This window comes from Hirsutella rhossiliensis, assembly GCF_020360975.1.
Source record: "Hirsutella rhossiliensis strain HR02 chromosome Unknown scaffold00015, whole genome shotgun sequence".
NCBI lineage: Eukaryota > Fungi > Ascomycota > Sordariomycetes > Hypocreales > Ophiocordycipitaceae > Hirsutella > Hirsutella rhossiliensis.
This window is the reverse complement of record NW_025408681.1, coordinates 1,259,495-1,277,831: the sequence shown is the minus strand read 5'-3', so window position 1 is coordinate 1,277,831 and position 18,337 is coordinate 1,259,495. Positions and strand designations below refer to the sequence as shown.

Below are 18,337 nucleotides of genomic sequence, written 5' to 3'. Positions count from 1 at the left end.
CTGATCTGTACTGCTGTGGCACTAACCGGGAGGGGAAAGGCCACAAGGCTGAAGACAAAGAAAGGGACCGTTGTCAAGGCATTCTGTCATTGGGCCGCAGCCAATCAGCGGCGGCGCTTGGCACTTCGGTTCGCTGGTTAGGCTACATACAGCCTCGCCCATCATACGACTTTTCCCCCCGGCCGCCCCTGGACCGGAATGGCTGGCCTAATCAGCCCGGGTCACGCCATTTGGGCGTCGGACGGCCTGGAAAGCCGGATTGCTGGAAAAGGGCCACGCCAGAGAGCCAGGGCACGGTCTTTGCCGATGTCGTTGTTGCCTTGCCTGTTCTATCAGCAGCAGCAGTCATAGCGGGCGTCGAGGATAAGGCGGGCAAAAGGGGTGGAGACGGCCATTTTCCCTCATGTCGGCAAGCCTGTGTGGGAGCCGTTACCTTTTCATCCCCCCGCCCTTTGGCCCCTCTACGGAGTAAGGAGAGAAAACAAAAGGGAAGCAGAATAAACCGACACAAAGCAGCAATCCCAGAGGACAAGAGTCCCTTTGTCCCAGCTCCGTATGATGAGGCTCTGACCCGGGCAGCGACGGAGCGGCCGCGTCGATCGATTGCTTGGCAGACCTTGCCTTTCCAATCCTTGCCATTCTCTTCTCCCTCTTCCGCGACCGGACCCGAATGCGCAGGCTGCTGCTGACGGCGCTCTAAATCACTACCGGCTGTTTTGTTGTTGTTGGGGAAGGGGGCACATGTCGACTCATCCTGCCTCTGCCAGCTCAGCATCACCATCAGTCCTTAGTCCCATATTTCTATCCAGCTGCTGCAACTTTGCGCCTGCTCGTCTCGCTTCGTACATACATCCGTTACATACTACTACTCCCATTCATTATCCGCCCCCCCCTTCCTCTTCTTCCTCTTCCGCTTTCTCTTCCTCTCCTCCTCCTCCTCCTCCTCCACCTCCACCCACACCCACACCACCACCACTACCACCACCACCACCACCACCATCACGTCAGAGTGTGCTGGCTGGCCCTGCGCTTGGTGAGCAACCGCACCGGCTCGTTTCCAGTTTTTCTCCGCCCTCGTCACTGCAACACAATTGGCCGCCGCTCGCCAGTTTGTGACCCATCAACTCTCGACGCGCTCGTCTCCATCTGTCCACCTCGTTCGCCCAGTACCGAGGGACGGAAAGCACAGCAGATAGGAGGAAACGAGGCCGGGAATAAAGAGAGACTGGGGGGGGGCGAAAGCAAAAGGGAGTGGGTGAGTACGCTCCTCCACCATCTGGGTACTGCTCCTCGTTGCCTCCATTCTGTGCCCCTTGGCATCACAACCCTATACTTTCTTCACCTTCATCTCACTTCGGTACCCCAGCTTGAAATTCCCTGCACTGCCGGCTAACCACCATCGTTCAACACGGCATAGTCGGCGCACACGTTACTCGACAACGCCTTCTTCGTCTTCCTGATCGCCTGGCCATGGAAGACAATGCTGGCTGCACGCAGCAATCAGCGGCAGCTATGGACCAGTCGCCATCCATGGTCTCCCCCGCCTTGACTTCCCATCAGCCCTCGGTCCACCAGCAGCATGTCACCGCCACGAGTGCATCAACTCCTGCCTCTAGTTCTCGTATGAGCACCACCTTCGAGTTCTCGTCTGCCCCTTCGGACGATTCTATGCCTTCCTTCGACCCCACCATTGCCGCCTTCACCGACATGTCTTTTACCCAACCCTCGGTGCCCTCGACAAGTCTCCAAGACAGGGGCTCCTTTACCCCCGTGTCGCGGCAGCCCCAGTGCTTTCGCAGGGCAGACCTCGGCTCGCACGATAAAAAGCGCATCAAGGTCGACCCCGAAACCCCGGCTCTCGACTCCATCGACTACTGGATCCGATTCGACGACGACTTCGACAAGATGGGCAGCTTCGAAATCGACTACTCCAAGCGAAACGACCCCACGGGCCAGAATGGGTGAGCTTCGTCCCCGTCCTTGACACGTGACAGGCGTACAAGAAACAGCGCAGTTGACTTTGGTTGCCTCGAATGCAGGCCAGGCACGGCAACCAGTACGATGCCCGGCTTGGGCAGCGGCCTTTACTCGACGGCCATGGCCCCTTTCAGAGAAGAGGACTTTATCGACGATGCCGCCTTTGACGAGCAGGTTCTCTCCGACGATGAAGACATGTTGGACGCGGCACACGCCGGCGATCGACCCCCAGACACGGGGAACCGGCACCAACACCCCGATTCCGCTCCCGCTCCACTTCCGCCGCCTCAGCCTGAGAAAGGCATGCCCAGCTCGATGCCCATGGCTTGGGCCAGCAGACCTCAGCCCGGCCTACGGCTGAACCCGGCTTTGGAGGAGACTCCGAGGCAGATGCGCCGAGACATCTGGGGGGGGATCCCTCGCGGCATGAACCTGGTCCTCAGTCCCGAAGAGCAACGGCATCTCCTTGAGATTGCGCTCAACTCGGGCCAGATGCCAGCCAGTTTTATTCCCCCCAACGGCTTCGGCATCGGATTTGGCGCCGGCTTGGGGGCACGTTCTCCGGCCGAGTTTGAGCGAAGAGCAGGCGGCCTTCCTCTCACCACCATGGAAACTGCACAGCAAGCCATGGTCCCCGGGCCTTCCTCTCAACCCGACGAAAGCCAAGAGCCGGCTGCGCTGAAAGACCTACCGAGGCGTCCCGCAGCACCCAGGTGTGGATCGTCAAAGAAGCCATCCGGGCACGCGGCGACGGACACGAGTAAGCCTCGGTCGGCCGACAGAATCGCCCACAACGACGTCGAGCGAAAGTATCGGACCAACCTGAAAGTCAAGATTGCCGAGCTTCGAGACGCCGTGCCCGCGTTGCAGTCGCCGGTGCCGGGAACAGAGGCAGCCGAAGGTCCCGGGCAACAGGGCGGCCCAAAAGTGAGCAAGGTGAGTCGAATTGAACTACGATTTGTCCCGCGATCACCGTGCTCAAAGACCCGCATCAACAGGGCACCGTCTTGACAAAGGCGACCGAGTACATTCAGCAGTTGGAGCAGCGGAACAAGGCCATTATGCTAGAGCACCAGCAGCTGGCGCGCCGGCTTCAGGCATTCGAGACGCTTTTCAACAGCGCCAGCAGGCAGCCAGATCTAATGCCCAACCCCAGCATGACGCTCTTCGATCCGAGGGGCTTCTGCTAGAGGCCTGCGGACGGGGCGACCTCTATTCGCTCATCCGAGACTGGGACGAACGAGTCGAGGCTTTTTTTTTCTTTCTTGTTCTGTTCTGCCTGGAATCTACTTGGCGAAATGAATGTGTATGACTACGAGCATCAAGGGCGATGGTACGGGGACAAGGGAAACCCACAGAAAGGGAGGGAGAAGGCCTCCATCTCCACACTACCCACAGCATACCTGCAGCGCGGCGGTTGAAGGTCAAGCCAGACGCACGATCCACTTTCACGAAATACATGAATTCCGGGCGGCGAAATGTTGACCCTTTGACGGCCGAGGTTTCCACCAGGAAAGAAGGGCGAGGTACTGTACAGGGTTTTTGTCCTGCCTTGAGTGGTCACACTTGGCGGCGCATGGCATTTGTTTTTCCTGTCCCCTTACCCTGTAGCGATGGTGTTCCCCAAGTTCGAGGGGGGAAAGCGAAGGAACCGTAAATCGCATCATAGACTTGGGCAATTTGGCATCATGGTAGCTTCTGTGTGCTTTGACATGCCTCAGTAGATACTTGAAGTCGAGGCTTCTTGATATTGTTAACATCAACTCATTCAGCCAGTTCATAGAAATGGCCGCTAGGGACCAAGCTGCGGTCCTGTGGGGTATTTCTTTGCTCTATTTGCATGTGCCCCGAGAGGAGATGTATTCTAGGTATATGTTACAGCCACTACGTATATTGATTACAGTACGAAGAAGGCAACGCCGTCAAGGCCGCAGCGCTTCAATATCGTCGACCTCCTTGACGGCCTCGGTCGACAGGATGAACGGCGACTCGTCGTCGACGCATACGCTGTCCTCAATGCGGATGCCCATGCCGCGAAAGTGCCTTGGCCAGCGCTCGTCGTCGGGAACGTAGACGCCCGGCTCAATAGTGACGCAGTGGCCGGCCTGCAGAAGCTCTCTGCGGCTGTAGCCGGGGCAGTCGTGAACGTCGAGGCCGATGTAGTGGCCGACGTGGTGCGGGAACAGCTGGCCGAGGTTGGCCATGGAGACGTCGAAGCCGATGCCCTGAAGCTGGTCGACGAGACCGCGGGCGGTGACGCCGTGGATGTCCTCGAGTGACATGCGGGCCGAGGCGCGGCAGAGGGAGACGCTGGTGCGCTGGACGCGGAGGACGGCCTCGTACAAGTCGCGCTGGGCAGCGGTGAATCTGCCCGAAGCGGGCCACGTGCGCGAGATGTCGGTGATGTAGGAGCCGTACTCGCCGCCGGCGTCGACGAGGATGAAGTCGCCGTCGCGGAAGACGTCGTTGTTGACGGTGTAGTGGATGCAGTTGGCGCGCTCGCCGCCGGCCACGACGGGGATGTAGGCCGGGCCCTCGCAGCCGTTGACGACGAACTGGTAATCGAGGAACGCGTGCAGGTCCTTTTCTCTGGTCCACGGTCTCCTCATGGCCTCGGTGATGGCGCGCCCGGACAGCTGGCCGGCGCGGCGCATGTTGGCCACCTCGGCCGTGCTCTTGACCACGCGCAGCTTGTTCATGACGGGCGACAGGGGCATTTTATTGGCGGCGAGGCTCGAGCTATCATTGGCGGCGAGGACGCCGGGCATGGCGTCGGCGTAGACGAGCTTGGCCGACTCGAGGATGCGGGGCAGGGCCGTGGCGGCACTCTCGAGCGGGAGCGCCTTGTCGGCGTTGAAGACGTCCTCGGCGGCATCGACGCCGTTTCTGTAGCCGGACCACTGCTCCTCGCGAGGGTCCTTGCGCTTGACAAACATGTGGAAGAGGTAGTCACCGCGTTCGGGGCTCGTCTTCTCGATGACGGCAACGGCGTCGTCCTCGTTCCAGCCTGTCAGCCAGAAAAAGTTGGATTCTTGTCGGTACGGGTGGAAGACGGCGCCCGACTTGTACTGCAGGGCGGCGGCGGGCAGGACGGCGACGGCGCCGTCGGGCAGGGCGCGCGCGAGATGGGCTCTGCGATTGGCATATTCCTCGGCGGTGATGCCTGGCGTCACTGCAGGAGCCCGTCAGCGACGCTGAACATGGACAAGAAGAGAGAGATGGAGGGGGAGACTAGCACTGGCCGGGCCCGAGTATGTGGGGATGCGTTTCGTGGACGGGCTGCCCGAACTTGAGGGCGGCCGCCGAGACCGAGGCATAGCTTCTTGTTCTGCAGCTCCTCAGTGAAGAGGCTGCAATTTGGAAGAGGAGTGGTCTGGCAGGCCGTGATGGAGCGGTATGAAGTAAGGATGGGCGCGGGAATGACAGCCGCGGCAGCCTCATTGTGGACGGCAGTGGTGGTTTGTTCCAGAAAGGCTTGGGGGAGAGACGGCATGCATGGACGGGGTATTGTTATGCAAGGCCACGCGAATCGGAGAGATTGCATGCTGCACAATTGTTCTGTGACGTAGGACGGGCAGGTACGAAGTACAAGGTATTCAGACAAGCTGGGGATAGGTAACTTTCGGAGGCATGTGCTCCGTACAGCCGGTACTGTCGGTAACTTAGGTACTGTACACATTCCGGATCGCGGAGGTACATCGTCGCTCTTGCTGGCCATTGTTGACGCAGCAGCGGGAGCTGGAGGCTTTACCTACTACATAGTGGAGGAAGGGGTCGTCTGTTGGACACTGTCACATTGGCCTTGGATTTTTTTTGGGCTTGCCGACAGATAGAGAACTCTGAGTTTGCACAATTCTCGGCACAAGTCCATGGGCGCTAGTGGCGGGCCCACCGTTTTGGGATAGCAGAGCGGCTGTCGCACGGAGCATTTCCTTTTTAGACGAGCTGCGGAGACTTGACGGTTTGGTAGATTTGCGGAGCTGCGGGCAACTTTTAGCTCCGTTTTTGCCATGCCGTGGAAAGGAAAAGAAAAATCAAAATGATAAAAAAATCTAAATCAAATAAACCAGGCGCTGCACAGATTGCTGCACAATTTCTAGAGCCAAAGTCGGCTAACAGGGCCGGTGTCTAGCCTCAGCCCGGGCAGTGAAGACGGCAAAAGTAAGAATAGCCCCGTCTGATGCACATGTATAAATAAACGCAACGTGCCACACCACTTCTCCTCTTTGTGTATCCGAATCTGCTGACAGCTTGAAACCCCCCGGACCCAAACAATGGACGGGATTGGACGGCGGCAGAGACGTAATAACCGGTTGCTGGTGCGGCGGGCTGGCCCGTGCGTGTTTTTGGCCCTCGCGCCCGAACCAGGCATAGCGCTGTTTTGGCAAGCGCGAAAGCCTTTCGCCCAATCAACACCAAAACCGGCCACAGAGCACGACTCTTGCACGTCACGACAACCAGTTCCCTCTCCTCCCCCGCCCTCAGCGTGAAGACTCACGAGAGACCAAGACGACGACGGCCTTCTCGCCCCCCAAGGCTCAGTCAAATGCCTGCCTAACATCGTTACCCGCGCGCTCTCCGCCATCGTCGACGTGTCGCCCGCCCTTGCACGTCGCGTCAACGGGCTTGGCCCTCTGGCATTCGGCCTCCAACACCCCCAGAGTGAGTCGGCCTCCTCCTTTCCTCCCCCACCCTCCTCCAGCAGCTCGTCGTCACCCAACAAGCACAACACGACACCAGGCGGTGGTGTTTCGTCTCGGGCCTGCGTCCCCCTCCGGAGCCCCCGTCCGGAGCCCCCAGGAGCCACCTTGACTGACGTGGGGAGGGGAACCAAAATAGGGCATTGATGGCAACCGTATCCCTATCGCCTACGCCAGCTCCCATCTCGGTCATGTCCTCGCGGCGAGCGCCCCTCACCAGCAATCCCAATGTCGTCAACTCGCCTCTACGCGGGGCCGCCGCCCTGGCCGGCTACGCCAAGCAGAAGCGCTCGCACGCCACCATCCAGCGGGAAGAGGCCTACGGGCAGCCTCCTCCCGTGAAGAAGCAGGCTCTCGAGAATGGCTCCCAGCGTTCCATCCGCTCCCCTTCCAAGGTACCCGTGTCCCGAACCCAGGTCCTCGTGCAGCGTGCCTCCGCCACTGCCACCCGCTTAACGACGGCCGCTACCAAGGAGCGTGTGTCGAGGGCGGTGGCGGCACAATCGGCCGGGAGAGCTGGCCAGGATGTCGACAACGAAAAGGAGGTCTGGAAGAAGCACTACAGGGCTAAGTTTCCCAAGATGGTGTTTTACTTTGAGAGTATCCCCGATGACATCCGGGCCAAGTTGACCAAAAGGGTCACCTACTTTGGCGCTGTAAGTCTTTCCCGAAATTACCACCGGGCCTGTCTTCTAACCATGGCCCTCAATAGCGTCAAGAGGCTTTCTTCTCCATTGAAGTGACGCACGTCATCACCACGCGGACGATTCCCCCGGAGCGAGTCGATGCTGGTGCTGGGGACCCTGCAGGAACAATGTCTACGGAGCCCGAGCAGCAGAAGCAGGCGCGACAGCAGCAGACGGCCGAGGAACAACCTAAGACAATCAACCCGTCTCTGCTCGACAGGAACACGGCTGCGAGGCGGAAGCTGCTATTCGAGTTTCGCCACGCACCCATGCCCTCGCAGCAGCCAGACGAGGCCGCCAGGCGGAGCAGCAACAGCAGCAAACCTCGCAACAACGACGTGCTCCACAAGGCCCGCGAGATGGGAAAGAAGATTTGGTCTCTGGACAAGTTCCAGACCATGCTGGCGGTTCTGTTGGAGTCTGAAGTTCACAGTGGCAGCGGCAGCTACGCCTCCCGGTCCATAAGCATGCGGAGCCAATACGGCGCGTCCAAAAGCTCACACGAGCCCAACCTGCTCCAGCTCCTCCATAATGAACGCATCAACGGGCCCTCGGACCGCGACCCCACCGCTGTCAGCAGGGAGCTGGTGTACTTCAAGGGGCCCTACATCTACGTCTGGGACATGGACGAGAAGCAAAAGCCCATCATGGCCCGCGATTACCCCAAGGTAGCTAATAAGACGGACGGCGAATGGCCCCAGTTTCGGAGCGTGGGCAATGGACGCTGTCCTTTTGTAGAGGAGGCTGATCCCGCGCCTGACAAGGATTATCGAAAGACCCGAGAACGCGAAAAGGCACGAGCTACCGCTGTCGCGGCGGCGGCAGCGGCGAAGCGAGTAGACGATGCCGTGCCCACCTCCAAGCCACTGGAGAACCTTTCTCTGGCGAAGTCGGTGACCGGTAAGCGAACGCTGGCTGAGATGGAAGACGGCGATAAGAACAGGGTGGCAGGGCGTGCGGCCACGCCGACGGCGACAGCGGACCTCGGCCCCATCAAGGCGGCGGCCGCGTCCAAAGGCGCCGACGCACCGTCGACGCAAAATGCCTTCATCAGCCGCGCCGCTGGGGGTGGACGGCTGCTTGCGGGCGAACCGGTGGCATCGGGTATGCAGCCCTCGAACATAACATCGGCCATTCGCTCGCAGATGATCTCGTCCACCTCAGGCATCAACGGCGCCAAGGCTGGGACCAGCAAGGAGGTTCATGGACTGCAGAGGAAAGTGCTGCAGAAGGCGACGACCCCGGCCTCTCATGACCACAGCTCTCGTCGGCTCGCCGAGATCTCGGTAGATGTCGCGTCTAGCCGGTCGACAAACATGGGACGACAGACGTCACGGACGGTTCACGCGCAAGACGAGGACTGCCACTCGCAGCGTACCGCGGCGGCCGCGGCGGAAGGCAAGGAGAGGAAGCTGCGCTCGCAGCAAACCCTCAAGAGCAAGAAGGACTTGAAGCCTGGCTACTGTGAAAACTGCCAAGACAAGTTTCGAGACTTTGACGAGGCAAGTTCCAATGGCATGCGAGACGAGGGGACCAAGTACTAACACGTGGCGACAGCACATTGCATCTCGAAAGCACCGCAAGTTTGCTGAAAACGACGACAACTGGACCGAGCTCGATTCGTTACTGGCTCAGCTGAGACGCACGCCGAAGCACTTTGCGGGCCCCGACTCTGATTCCGAGGACACGTGGTAATCCAGGAATTGGACTACGCCTTCTTGGACCGGGGGTCTTTGGCAGCACGACGCCCGCATCAAGGCCCAGCGATGGCGCTCGCCAACGCCGTGTCACGGAATAGGAGACACCTCTGGATCACTGCCATGGGGTCCAGGACATGCGCGCACGCTCTCACGCAAGCCTATCCCGCGACTCGACTCTGCATCTTCGTTCCCCTGAACACTCGCGTCAGCACACGACCCTCCCTCCCAACCTCCCGGAAACGATGCAACCTCGACCGACAGAGCCTAATCTTTTTAACTACCTTTCTAACTGAACACATTTCATTATTCTCTCGCATTTCGCTGTGTCATCTTGCGCAGACTCCGGCATGAACGCCATGGTTTCGCCTTTATTGGGACCTTGAATCATGGCTGAGGCGTTTATTATACCTGCCCCTTTGGACTTGCCCATCCCTCCTCCACAACTTATTTCTTTTTTCCCTCATCCATTTCTTTCTCCTTTCCATCTCTTCCGGACGGCCAGCGGGCGGCCCGGGGGGTTGGAGGTGGCATGGTCGGGGCATCATGATTGAAGTCGTTTTGGGTGATAAGAGGAGAACAGTGACTCGAGCGTTGGGGAAGCAGACGTAGCACGAAGGCCGTGGAAAAAAGCGGTGACTGTAGATATACAGATTAGCACATGCATGTGTAGCTAACATGTTACAATGATGACGAAGTGCAACTCGGGGTGCGTTGGCCCGCGCCGAGAACAGGTTTGATGTAGCGAAGGTGTGTCGATGTCATGTGAGGATGGCAGCGATACGGGATGCTCGGTAGGCGCATGAGACATTTGTTTTGGACGAAGCGCTCACCACGGGCCAGGCTTTCAAGTCGACGGTTGTTTGTGTTACTGCTTACGGAGTACGGCTGGCCGTCCGTCTGGATATTGCCTGCAGACCACGCGAGCCTGTTCTCCGCGTGTAAGTGGCCCGAACTGCTCTTTTGTCTCGCCATAACTCGCATTGCAGCTCAGCCCCCGTCGAGTGTGAGCACCTGTCGCACAAATCGCGGCGGCGGCGTGTCGATGTCAATGATAGATGATACGATGACCATTGGTCTTGCCTGATCAACGACTTTGCCGTCGCGACGCATGGCGCGCTGAGTATCTTGCATACACACGCACCGGTGCGGACCATGTTTCTATCCTTGCAGCCTTGCATCTCCTTTTGGCCTCTGCCCCGACGCCTCCGGCCACGAGCGGCGCTGGATGCTGGAGAGACGGCTGGCCCCCTGCTCCCGTTTTGTCATTGCGCGTCTGCTTGGCGGACGACGGCTCGTTGGTGCCATGGGGTCGCAAAAATTCGAGAACACGGAAAAGGGGTGGGGTGTACAAACAGGCTGACGATATATGCAAGCAGGAGGGTGTTCCGGAGCGCATGCTGGGCCGCATGCTGCTGTGCCACGTCGACGGACGAGTCGAAGCGGCAGACGGCCGTGTCGTCGGCATCGATGGAAGGAGTGAGGATTTTCCACGCCCCGGTCGCACAGAATACGGGGTTTCTCGCCATCGACGTGGACGCCATGCACGTCAGCGAGAGAGAGAGGGTGTGCGTGAGGGAAGGGTTTGCTCGTCTGGCCCGTCGAACCTCGTGTTGGGTGCGGCAACGAGAGGCGTGCCCGTGATGGAGGAACGAGGAGAAGCTAGAGGAGGCACATGATGAGGCGAGAAGGTTTGTTGCTGGTCGAGTATCAAGGTCGAGTCATGACACCACCGCCCGAGGACGGACGGATCCTGATAAGAAGAGGCCGGCGTGTACGAGATGCAGCAGGCTTTGCCCAATTGCCGTTGACTGCGTGCCGGCAGATACAGTTTAGCATCACGTTCTGGTCCAGCTGGAGGGGCGTCGAACCGCAGAGTGATTGGCCCTGGGCAAACACATCTGTCCGCCCTGCTGAGCAGCTGCCGGCTGGGCTGGCAGGCATCGAGACCCCGGCATGATGCAGAGGAAGAGAGAAAAGAAGAGGCCGCCACAACTCGTGTGCGGTGTTGTGTTCCCCGGCAAAGGATGGAAACTGGGACGCAATGGTTTTCTACTCAAGTCGGTCCGAAAGACGGAAACCGTTGGCCGTGACGGGACCAACGCTTGCACCCGAATACAGGATTACACCAGGTACACACTGATTCGCAGGTGTACGAAATGGCATTCGGTTCTAAGTGCCGGGAGGTGCGAGGATAGGGGTATAGGTGTGTGTGCTTGATCTACACCACCAGGGGAGCCTGCACATGACGCGATCGGCACGCAGTTGACGGCGTGTAGAAGACTAGGAAGTTGGAGATAAGACAAAAAAAGCAACGGCGAGGATGAGTCTCGGGGGTCAAGCCGCTGACGACGAGCGGCAGGCCTGGCAAGGAAGCCCGATACCGGGGGCTCGGGAATGGGGCGCGGCGTATTCGTACTCCGGGGCGAGCCCATGGTGCCCCTGCTCTCTGGTATAAGGTTCGGGGGGCGTTTGTTTTTTTCTTTTCTCGTCGACGCACATGGGTTCGCCCGCGTGCCCAACTGTCAGCCGGCTTGTCTCTTTGCTCCGGACGTGGGCTGTGACACGTAGCGCCGATTCGGCTCCCTGGGGGGAGGGGGGGGTGCTGCACGCAGAGGCTGTACAGTACGCAGAGCCGGGAAGACGCACGCGTCGGAGGAGGCTTTGACACTCTGCGAGTACGCGGAGGCTGTATGTAAGTGAGAATCACGGCATGCGTGTATGGAGATGATGTGTAAGTCATGTCGAGGCACCCGACGGGGGCCCTGCAGATGATACGGCGGAACGCGATCCAATGGAGAGGATCTGCAGCCCGGGACGGGCGGCCCATCTCTGCTCGCGTCTATGGACCAACCACGCGCGGCCCGGGAGTAGGGACAAGGCAGTTCTATCTCGATGCTTTGCGACGGAGGAGATGGGCTGGGTAGGCTCGATGCAACGCTGGCACTGCTGGGATGGGGGAGCCATGATGGGAAGATGGGAAGGATCCCAGAGCAAGATTCAGAGCTGGTCGTCGGTCGATCGGCAAGACGGGAGGAATATTACTGAGCCTTGTCCGGGGCCGGGATCCCCGGGCCGGGAATGGGCCAATTCGGCCCCCTTGCCACCTTGTGATGCCTGCAAAAGTGCGCGCGTGCCTGTGGAGTAAGACTGAGCCCGTGCCGTTCGTTGGCCTGTAGGTGAAACGAGAGGCAACAGCGTCGGCGGGCGTGTGTGTGTGTGTGTACCGAGTATTACCAAGTATGCTCGGCAGCCTGGCAAGAATGCGCCGCAACTCTTCGTCGTCATGTCTTGGGGGCCGTCAGCCAGGGATGGAAACTCCTTGGTCCCCGGCGGCGGGCACGGGGACGCCGGAACCGTCGGAGAGCGACGCGGGCGATGCGACGACGAGACGGAAGTAAGACCGCCTTTATCTGGGCGCTGGCTCGAGAAGCTCGCGCTGCGTGTTATCGCTGCTTGGCAGAATCTACAGGGTCCCGTACTAATAATTATCTATCTGCTACGTGGATACGGCGTTGCAGTTGGCCATCTGGAGTGAGGATTTAAGGTTTCTGTACGAGAAAACAAGAACAAGGCAGAAGGCAAAAGATTCCATCCAGGGAATGCGTCCAACAAGGCACAGACGGCTGCGCAGATGGAGGCCAATCGGGGAGCTCGAGCTCGCAACCAACACCAAGGCAAAACGACGACAAGAAGGGCAATCCCAATCTATGCATACCCTGGGCAAGTACAGCAATAAGCCCTGGGCAAGTACAGCAATAAGGTAGAAGAAAAAGTACCCCCTTTTGGGAACGGGGACGGCACACGCCGCACGGAGGGCCCAATCTTTTCCCCATTGCTCATTCAGCCTGCGCCATCCAGAGGCCAAAGTCCCTTTTTTTCCTTCTTCCTCTGCTGCTGCTTCTCCATCCGGCCCCTAACGCTTTCCTCCACCTTGACCCGGAGAGGCAGATCGACCAACGGGGGCGTTTGCCGAGCGAGACGGCCTTCAGCCTCGCTCCCCCACGCGTGCCGTGCCTGATCGACCACCCCTCGGTCTGTTTCCTGCTTCGCGAGCCAGCTCTCTCTTGCTCGCTCGTTCTCTTGCTCTTCCTTTCGGCCTGCTGCCCGCCCACAGCCGTTACACCGCGGCGTGTGACGGAGGGGGGGGGGGGAGTGAGCAAGGGCCGGCTGGGAGACGAGAGGGCGGAAACAACGGTCCGTCCTGTATCCTGGGTCCAACCAGGCCTCTTTTCCCCCCTTCTTAATTGCCACTTGGCGCCGCGCTCTCTCTCTCTCATCTGAATCCCGAACAACCTTACCTTGGCATTGCCCGGCCATCTCTGCCTCTGTCGCTCTCGCGCTTTGCTCGTCACCGCATTCTTGTCCTTCTGTGTCAGATTCTCTCCTCTCTCGTGTGTCAGACTCGTTCTCTCTCTCTCCCCTTCTGCCGGGGTCGAACAGGAGATAAAAGAAGGACGAGGCCCCCTCTTGGAACGTCCTTGTCCTCCCCAACTCACACACTCACCCACCTGGCTCCCACCAGAGACCCTGCCCTGTCAAGAAGCAAAACAAAACATAACAGAGACAATGACGGGCCCCAAGTCGTTGGCTCACACCAACGCCACCCTCCAGATCTGGAGGCGCCTGCGCGACCTCAGGGCCAAGACGACGGCCATTGTCCTCGACGGCAACAGCCTTGACATTGCCTCGGTCGTCGCCGTTGCCCGCCACGACGTCAAGCCCGTCATCAGTGCCGATCCGGACCTCGCCAAGCAGATCGACCTCAGCGTCGAGGCTCTCGCCGCCTATCTCGCCCGCGACTGGGTCGTCTATGGCGTCAACACGGGCTTCGGCGGCAGCGCCGACTCGCGCACCAACGGCCTGCTCGATCTGCAGATCCATCTGCTGCAGCACACCCAGAGCGCCATCATCACCACCGCCGACAAGGATCCGGCCGCCAACTCGGACCGCCAGGCCCCCCATGTCATGCCCCCGGAATGGGTCCGGGGCGCCATCGTCGCACGCGCCAACCAGAACCTGCGAGGCCACAGCGCCGTCCGCCTCTCCGTCCTGCGCAGCCTTATCGACCTGCTGCACCACGACCTGACGCCCCTCGTGCCCCTGCGCGGCACCATCTCCGCCTCGGGCGACCTCATGCCCATGTCGTACATCGCGGGCGCCGTCACCGGCAACCCGGACATCTTTGTCCAGACGGGCCGCGGCACGGATGCCCGCGTCATGCCCGCGTCCGAGGCCCTGCGCGTCAGCGGTCTTGCCCCCTCGGGTCTCGGCCCCAAGGAGGCCCTCGGCCTGATCAACGGCACCGCCCCCTCCGTCGCCGTCGCCAGCCTCGTCCTCCACGACGCCCAGCATCTCGCCCTGCTGTCCCAGATGCTGACCGCCTTGACCGCCGAGGCCCTGGGCGGCAACGTCGAGTGGGTCCAGCCCTTTATCCACGCCGCCCGCCCCCACGCCGGCCAGATCGAGGCCGCCGGAAACATTCGTCGGTTCCTCAAGGGCTCCAAGATGGTCGTCGGCCTCGAGTCGAGGAAGAGAAAGGGCCATGGCCTGTGGCAGGACAGATACTCGACCAGGACCGCTCCCCAGTGGATCGGCCCTTACCTCGAGGACCTGCTCCTGGCCCAGCGCCAGCTCGAGGTCGAGCTCAACTCCACCTCGGACAACCCCCTCGTCGACGCGTCTCCCGACCCCATGCAGCAGCAGATGCGCAACGAGGCGCCCGGCGCCGGCGAGGTCTACTCCGGAGGCAACTTCCAGGCCACCGTCGTCACCTCGGCCATGGACAAGACCCGCCTGGCCCTCCAGATGCTTGGCCGCCTCCTGTATTCCCAGGTGACGGAGATGATCAACCCATCCACCAACAACGGACTTGAGGCCAACCTCAACGCCAGCATCCACGAAAACTTCACCATGAAGGGCATTGACGTGAACATGTCGGCCTACATGTCGGAGCTCGCGGCCTTGGCTCATCCCGTCTCCTCGCACGTCATGTCTGCCGAGATGCACAACCAGGGCATCAACTCGCTCGCCCTGCTGTCCGCGCGCCGCACCGCCGAGGCCGCCGATATTGTCGCCCACATGTGCGCCTGCCACATCTATGTCTCGTGCCAGGCCGTCGAGCTGCGCGCCAATCACCATCGCTTCCTCGACACGCTTCGCGACAGGGAGCTGAGGGACCCGACGCACTTTGGTGCCCTGCACGGCCTCGGCCTCAAGTACGCCGACATCGAGAGGCTCGCCGAGGAGCTGTTCCCCGTCATCGAATCGACCTGGTATCACTGGAACGCCCACACTTGGAAGCACCGCGCGGCTCACGTGTCCGAGGCCATCATGGCTCCAGTGACCGAGTTTCTCACCGTCGAGGGCCACGAGTGCTCCGTCTCGCAGCTGGCCGCCTTCAAGAAGCACTTCGAGGGCGTCCTATCCAAGGCCGCCGCCTCCAACTTTGGACACTGCTCGCTGTTGCCGCCGTCCGCCGTGGCCGCGCGGCTCGGCAACGGCAGCGCCCGGCTGTACACCTGGCTCCGGTCCAAGCTGGGCGTGCCTCTGCACTGTGGCATCGACGACGATCCGCTGTACAACGCGCGCAAGGGCCTGCCGACGTACAACAAGAAGACGGTCGGGAGCTGGGTGACTATCGTGTACGAGAGCATCCTCACGGGCGGACTGATGGACATGGCCATGGACGGCGTCGAGTCGTCGCTGGAGGCGCCGCGGACCGTCGAGGAGTTCGACAGCCTCTGCCGAGAGATGGCGGATATGTATTGATTGCCCGTCGGCATGCTTCAATCTCGATGGCCTTTGAGCCTTGACAAGACGAGGCGAGGGCGGAAGAAGGGGGAGGAAGGAAACATATACGCGGTTGACTGCAGAAAACGCAAAATTGATCGACTAGAGGGAGGAGACGTGATTTCGGATACCACCAGCATGGTGAGAGGGAGAAGAGAGGAGGCGAGAGAAGATGAGGAGGGAATCTGAGAGGGGCGTTTGGCGGAGGTGCAGGCCATGTATTGAGCGAGTCACACAGGTGACGCAAAGGGGGTACTTGAGAGCCTGGATGATTTCCAATCTTGACTGTCGTTTTCTCGCCAGACGCGGCTGTAGTATGTGAGATGTCAAGTGCGTGTGATGAGCTGCGTCAGATTAATGAATGCTGCGTTGGCATACCAGTGTGGAACACAGTGTGGCACTGTATCCGCGTCGTCCAAGATGCTTCCTCACTTCCTCCCGTCTCCGTGCTCTCACCAGCCTCGCAGCAAAAGTCTGCCTCACCGTCTACCCGCTGAGCGGACCCGCTTCCTCCTTGCAGCACCTCAAAGCACGGCTGCTTGAGGAGTCTGACGGCCTTGCAAAAGTCATGGATTCCAGATCCAACCAACAGCGAAAGCATCCACCACCCGCTTCACCTCTTCCCTCCCATCGCTCACCGGCCTCGCCCGCACCCGCAGCAGACGACGACGACGGCGGCGACGGCGACAGCGAAAATGACAACGGCGGGGACGACACGCCCGAGCTGCCCCTGACCATGTCGGCGTCGGTCGTGCTCGCCGACCTGCCGCGCGATGCCGCCGCCGCGCTCGCCAGCGTTGCCGCCTTTGGGCCCCTCGACAAGGTCGTGGTGCGCTTCAAGCCCGTCGGCGCGGCCCCGGCGCTTGCGCAGGACCTGTGCAAGATCACGGCGACGCGCCGCTTCGAGGAGGTGGTGCGCTACCTTCGCCGCAAGCTGCGCTGCGGCGACACGGACAGCGTCTTTCTCTACGTCAACAGTGCCTTTGCGCCCTCGCTTGACGAGGTCGTGGGCAACCTGCACCAGGTGCGACTCCTTTTTGGTCGAGAGGCTTTGATGTGTCATGACGTGCTAATCTCGAACCGCAGTGCTTCAAGAACGCTCAAGATCAGCTCGTGGTGGCCTATTCCATCACCCCCGCTTTTGGATGAATCATGGCAGAGCAGTCGGGGCAGAGATTGTGTGTTCGAGGATCAAAGTTTGCTCAGTGTGTATATGTGAGAGGCGTCCCTCCCTTGTCTAGCTCCCTGTCACCGTCTAACGCGAACTGTCAAATCGCCTCTCTAGCTCCCGGATGCCGCTGTCATGCAAATAAAAAAAGAAGAATAATCAACGCTCTCGCTCCCGGAACATGTGGAAATCAGACCGCCCACCCAACCCCTCTCAAGCTACAGGTCCTTGATGGTCTTGGAAAACACCTCGAGTTCCTCCTCGGAAATCGGATACGTGTGCTCCCGCGCGGGGTATTGACGGCTCTTGACCTCATCGCGATAAGCCTCGAGGGCCCTGGTGGCCTCGCCCCACACGTTGCCGTACTGCTTGACAAACTTGGGGAGGAAGCGACCCGGCGGGAAGTTGCCCGTCATGTCGGTCTGGACCAGTACCTGGCCCGAGCAGCCAGGCCCGGCACCGATGCCAATGGTCGGGATGGACAGCTTCTGCGTCACGAGCGCCGCCACCTCGGCCGGCACCGCTTCGATGACGACGCCGAAACACCCGGCCTCCTGCACGGCGAGGGCGTCCTCGAGTACCCGCAGGGCGCCGTCGCTCGTCTTGCCCTGGACGCGGAACCCCCCCAGGGCGTTTTGTCGCTGGGGTGTCAGGCCGACGTGGCCGAGCACGGGGATTCCAGCCGTCGTGATCTTGCGAATGGTGGGGGCCATTTCCCTTCCGCCCTCGAGCTTGATGCCCTGCATCCTGCCCTCCTTGATGAAGCGGATGGCGGTGGCGAGAGCCTGCTCCGGGGCTATCTCATACGTGCCCATGGGCAAATCGCCAATCTGAAACCTGGTCAACCATGTCCTGATTGGTCTAGGGGCCCAAACTCACGGTAAACGCGCTCCGAGTGGCGCGGGCGACGGAGCGGCAGTGCAGCAGCATCTCTTCCAGGAGAACCTCGCTCGTGTCCTCCATGCCCAGGGCAACCATGGCGAGGCTGTCGCCGACGAGGATGACATCCATGCCGGCGTGGTCGGCGGCGTGGGCGCTGGGGAAGTCGTGGGCAGTGACGACGGTGATGGGGTCGCCCTTTTTATGCAGGGATCGCAGGGTGCCCAGCGTCACCTTTTTGCGAGGGATGGACGGGGCCGCGCCCATGGGGGAGTGAGAGCTGTGCCGGGCCTGCTGACGGGGGGCTGCTGTCGGTAGCGGGGCCGGGCGGGAGGTGAGCTGGGAGGCATGGCACGGCCTGAGGACGACGTTTGGTCGCAGGACTCGTGTCAACTGGGCCCATGACCTTGCGGCAGGGGAGGCGGACATGAGGGCCAT

The 18,337-nt window shown here is 60.6% G+C and overlaps 6 protein-coding genes across 6 annotated transcripts; 4 read left to right on the top strand and 2 right to left on the bottom strand.

Annotated features, from left to right (window-relative positions):
• Positions 1-1,470: 1,470 nt before the first annotated feature.
• HRG_10357 (helix-loop-helix DNA-binding domain-containing protein) lies at positions 1,471-3,167 on the top strand (the record flags this gene model as incomplete). Its single annotated transcript, XM_044868828.1, has 4 exons — positions 1,471-1,961; positions 2,040-2,529; positions 2,599-2,913; positions 2,976-3,167. 4 exons carry the CDS (start codon positions 1,471-1,473, stop codon positions 3,165-3,167), a joined length of 1,488 nt encoding a protein of 495 aa, XP_044716183.1.
• Positions 3,168-3,899: 732 nt separating this feature from the next.
• Positions 3,900-5,418, bottom strand: HRG_10356 (metallopeptidase family m24 domain-containing protein; the record flags this gene model as incomplete). The annotated part of the gene is made up of 2 exons (XM_044868827.1): positions 3,900-5,149; positions 5,214-5,418. The coding sequence occupies 2 exons, from the start codon at positions 5,416-5,418 to the stop codon at positions 3,900-3,902; spliced, it is 1,455 nt and encodes a 484-aa protein (XP_044716182.1).
• Positions 5,419-6,868: 1,450 nt separating this feature from the next.
• HRG_10355 (Dfp1/Him1 domain-containing protein) lies at positions 6,869-9,058 on the top strand (the record flags this gene model as incomplete). Its single annotated transcript, XM_044868826.1, has 4 exons — positions 6,869-7,333; positions 7,390-7,458; positions 7,504-8,865; positions 8,921-9,058. 4 exons carry the CDS (start codon positions 6,869-6,871, stop codon positions 9,056-9,058), a joined length of 2,034 nt encoding a protein of 677 aa, XP_044716181.1.
• A 4,571-nt stretch (positions 9,059-13,629) lies between these two features.
• HRG_10354 (aromatic amino acid lyase domain-containing protein) lies at positions 13,630-15,831 on the top strand (the record flags this gene model as incomplete). The annotated part of the gene is made up of 1 exon (XM_044868825.1): positions 13,630-15,831. The coding sequence occupies one exon, from the start codon at positions 13,630-13,632 to the stop codon at positions 15,829-15,831; it is 2,202 nt and encodes a 733-aa protein (XP_044716180.1).
• Positions 15,832-16,420: 589 nt separating this feature from the next.
• HRG_10353 (ubiquitin-like autophagy protein apg12 domain-containing protein) lies at positions 16,421-17,001 on the top strand (the record flags this gene model as incomplete). Its single annotated transcript, XM_044868824.1, has 2 exons — positions 16,421-16,876; positions 16,939-17,001. The coding sequence occupies 2 exons, from the start codon at positions 16,421-16,423 to the stop codon at positions 16,999-17,001; spliced, it is 519 nt and encodes a 172-aa protein (XP_044716179.1).
• Positions 17,002-17,238: 237 nt separating this feature from the next.
• HRG_10352 (ketopantoate hydroxymethyltransferase domain-containing protein) lies at positions 17,239-18,337 on the bottom strand (the record flags this gene model as incomplete). The annotated part of the gene is made up of 2 exons (XM_044868823.1): positions 17,239-17,850; positions 17,900-18,337. 2 exons carry the CDS (start codon positions 18,335-18,337, stop codon positions 17,239-17,241), a joined length of 1,050 nt encoding a protein of 349 aa, XP_044716178.1.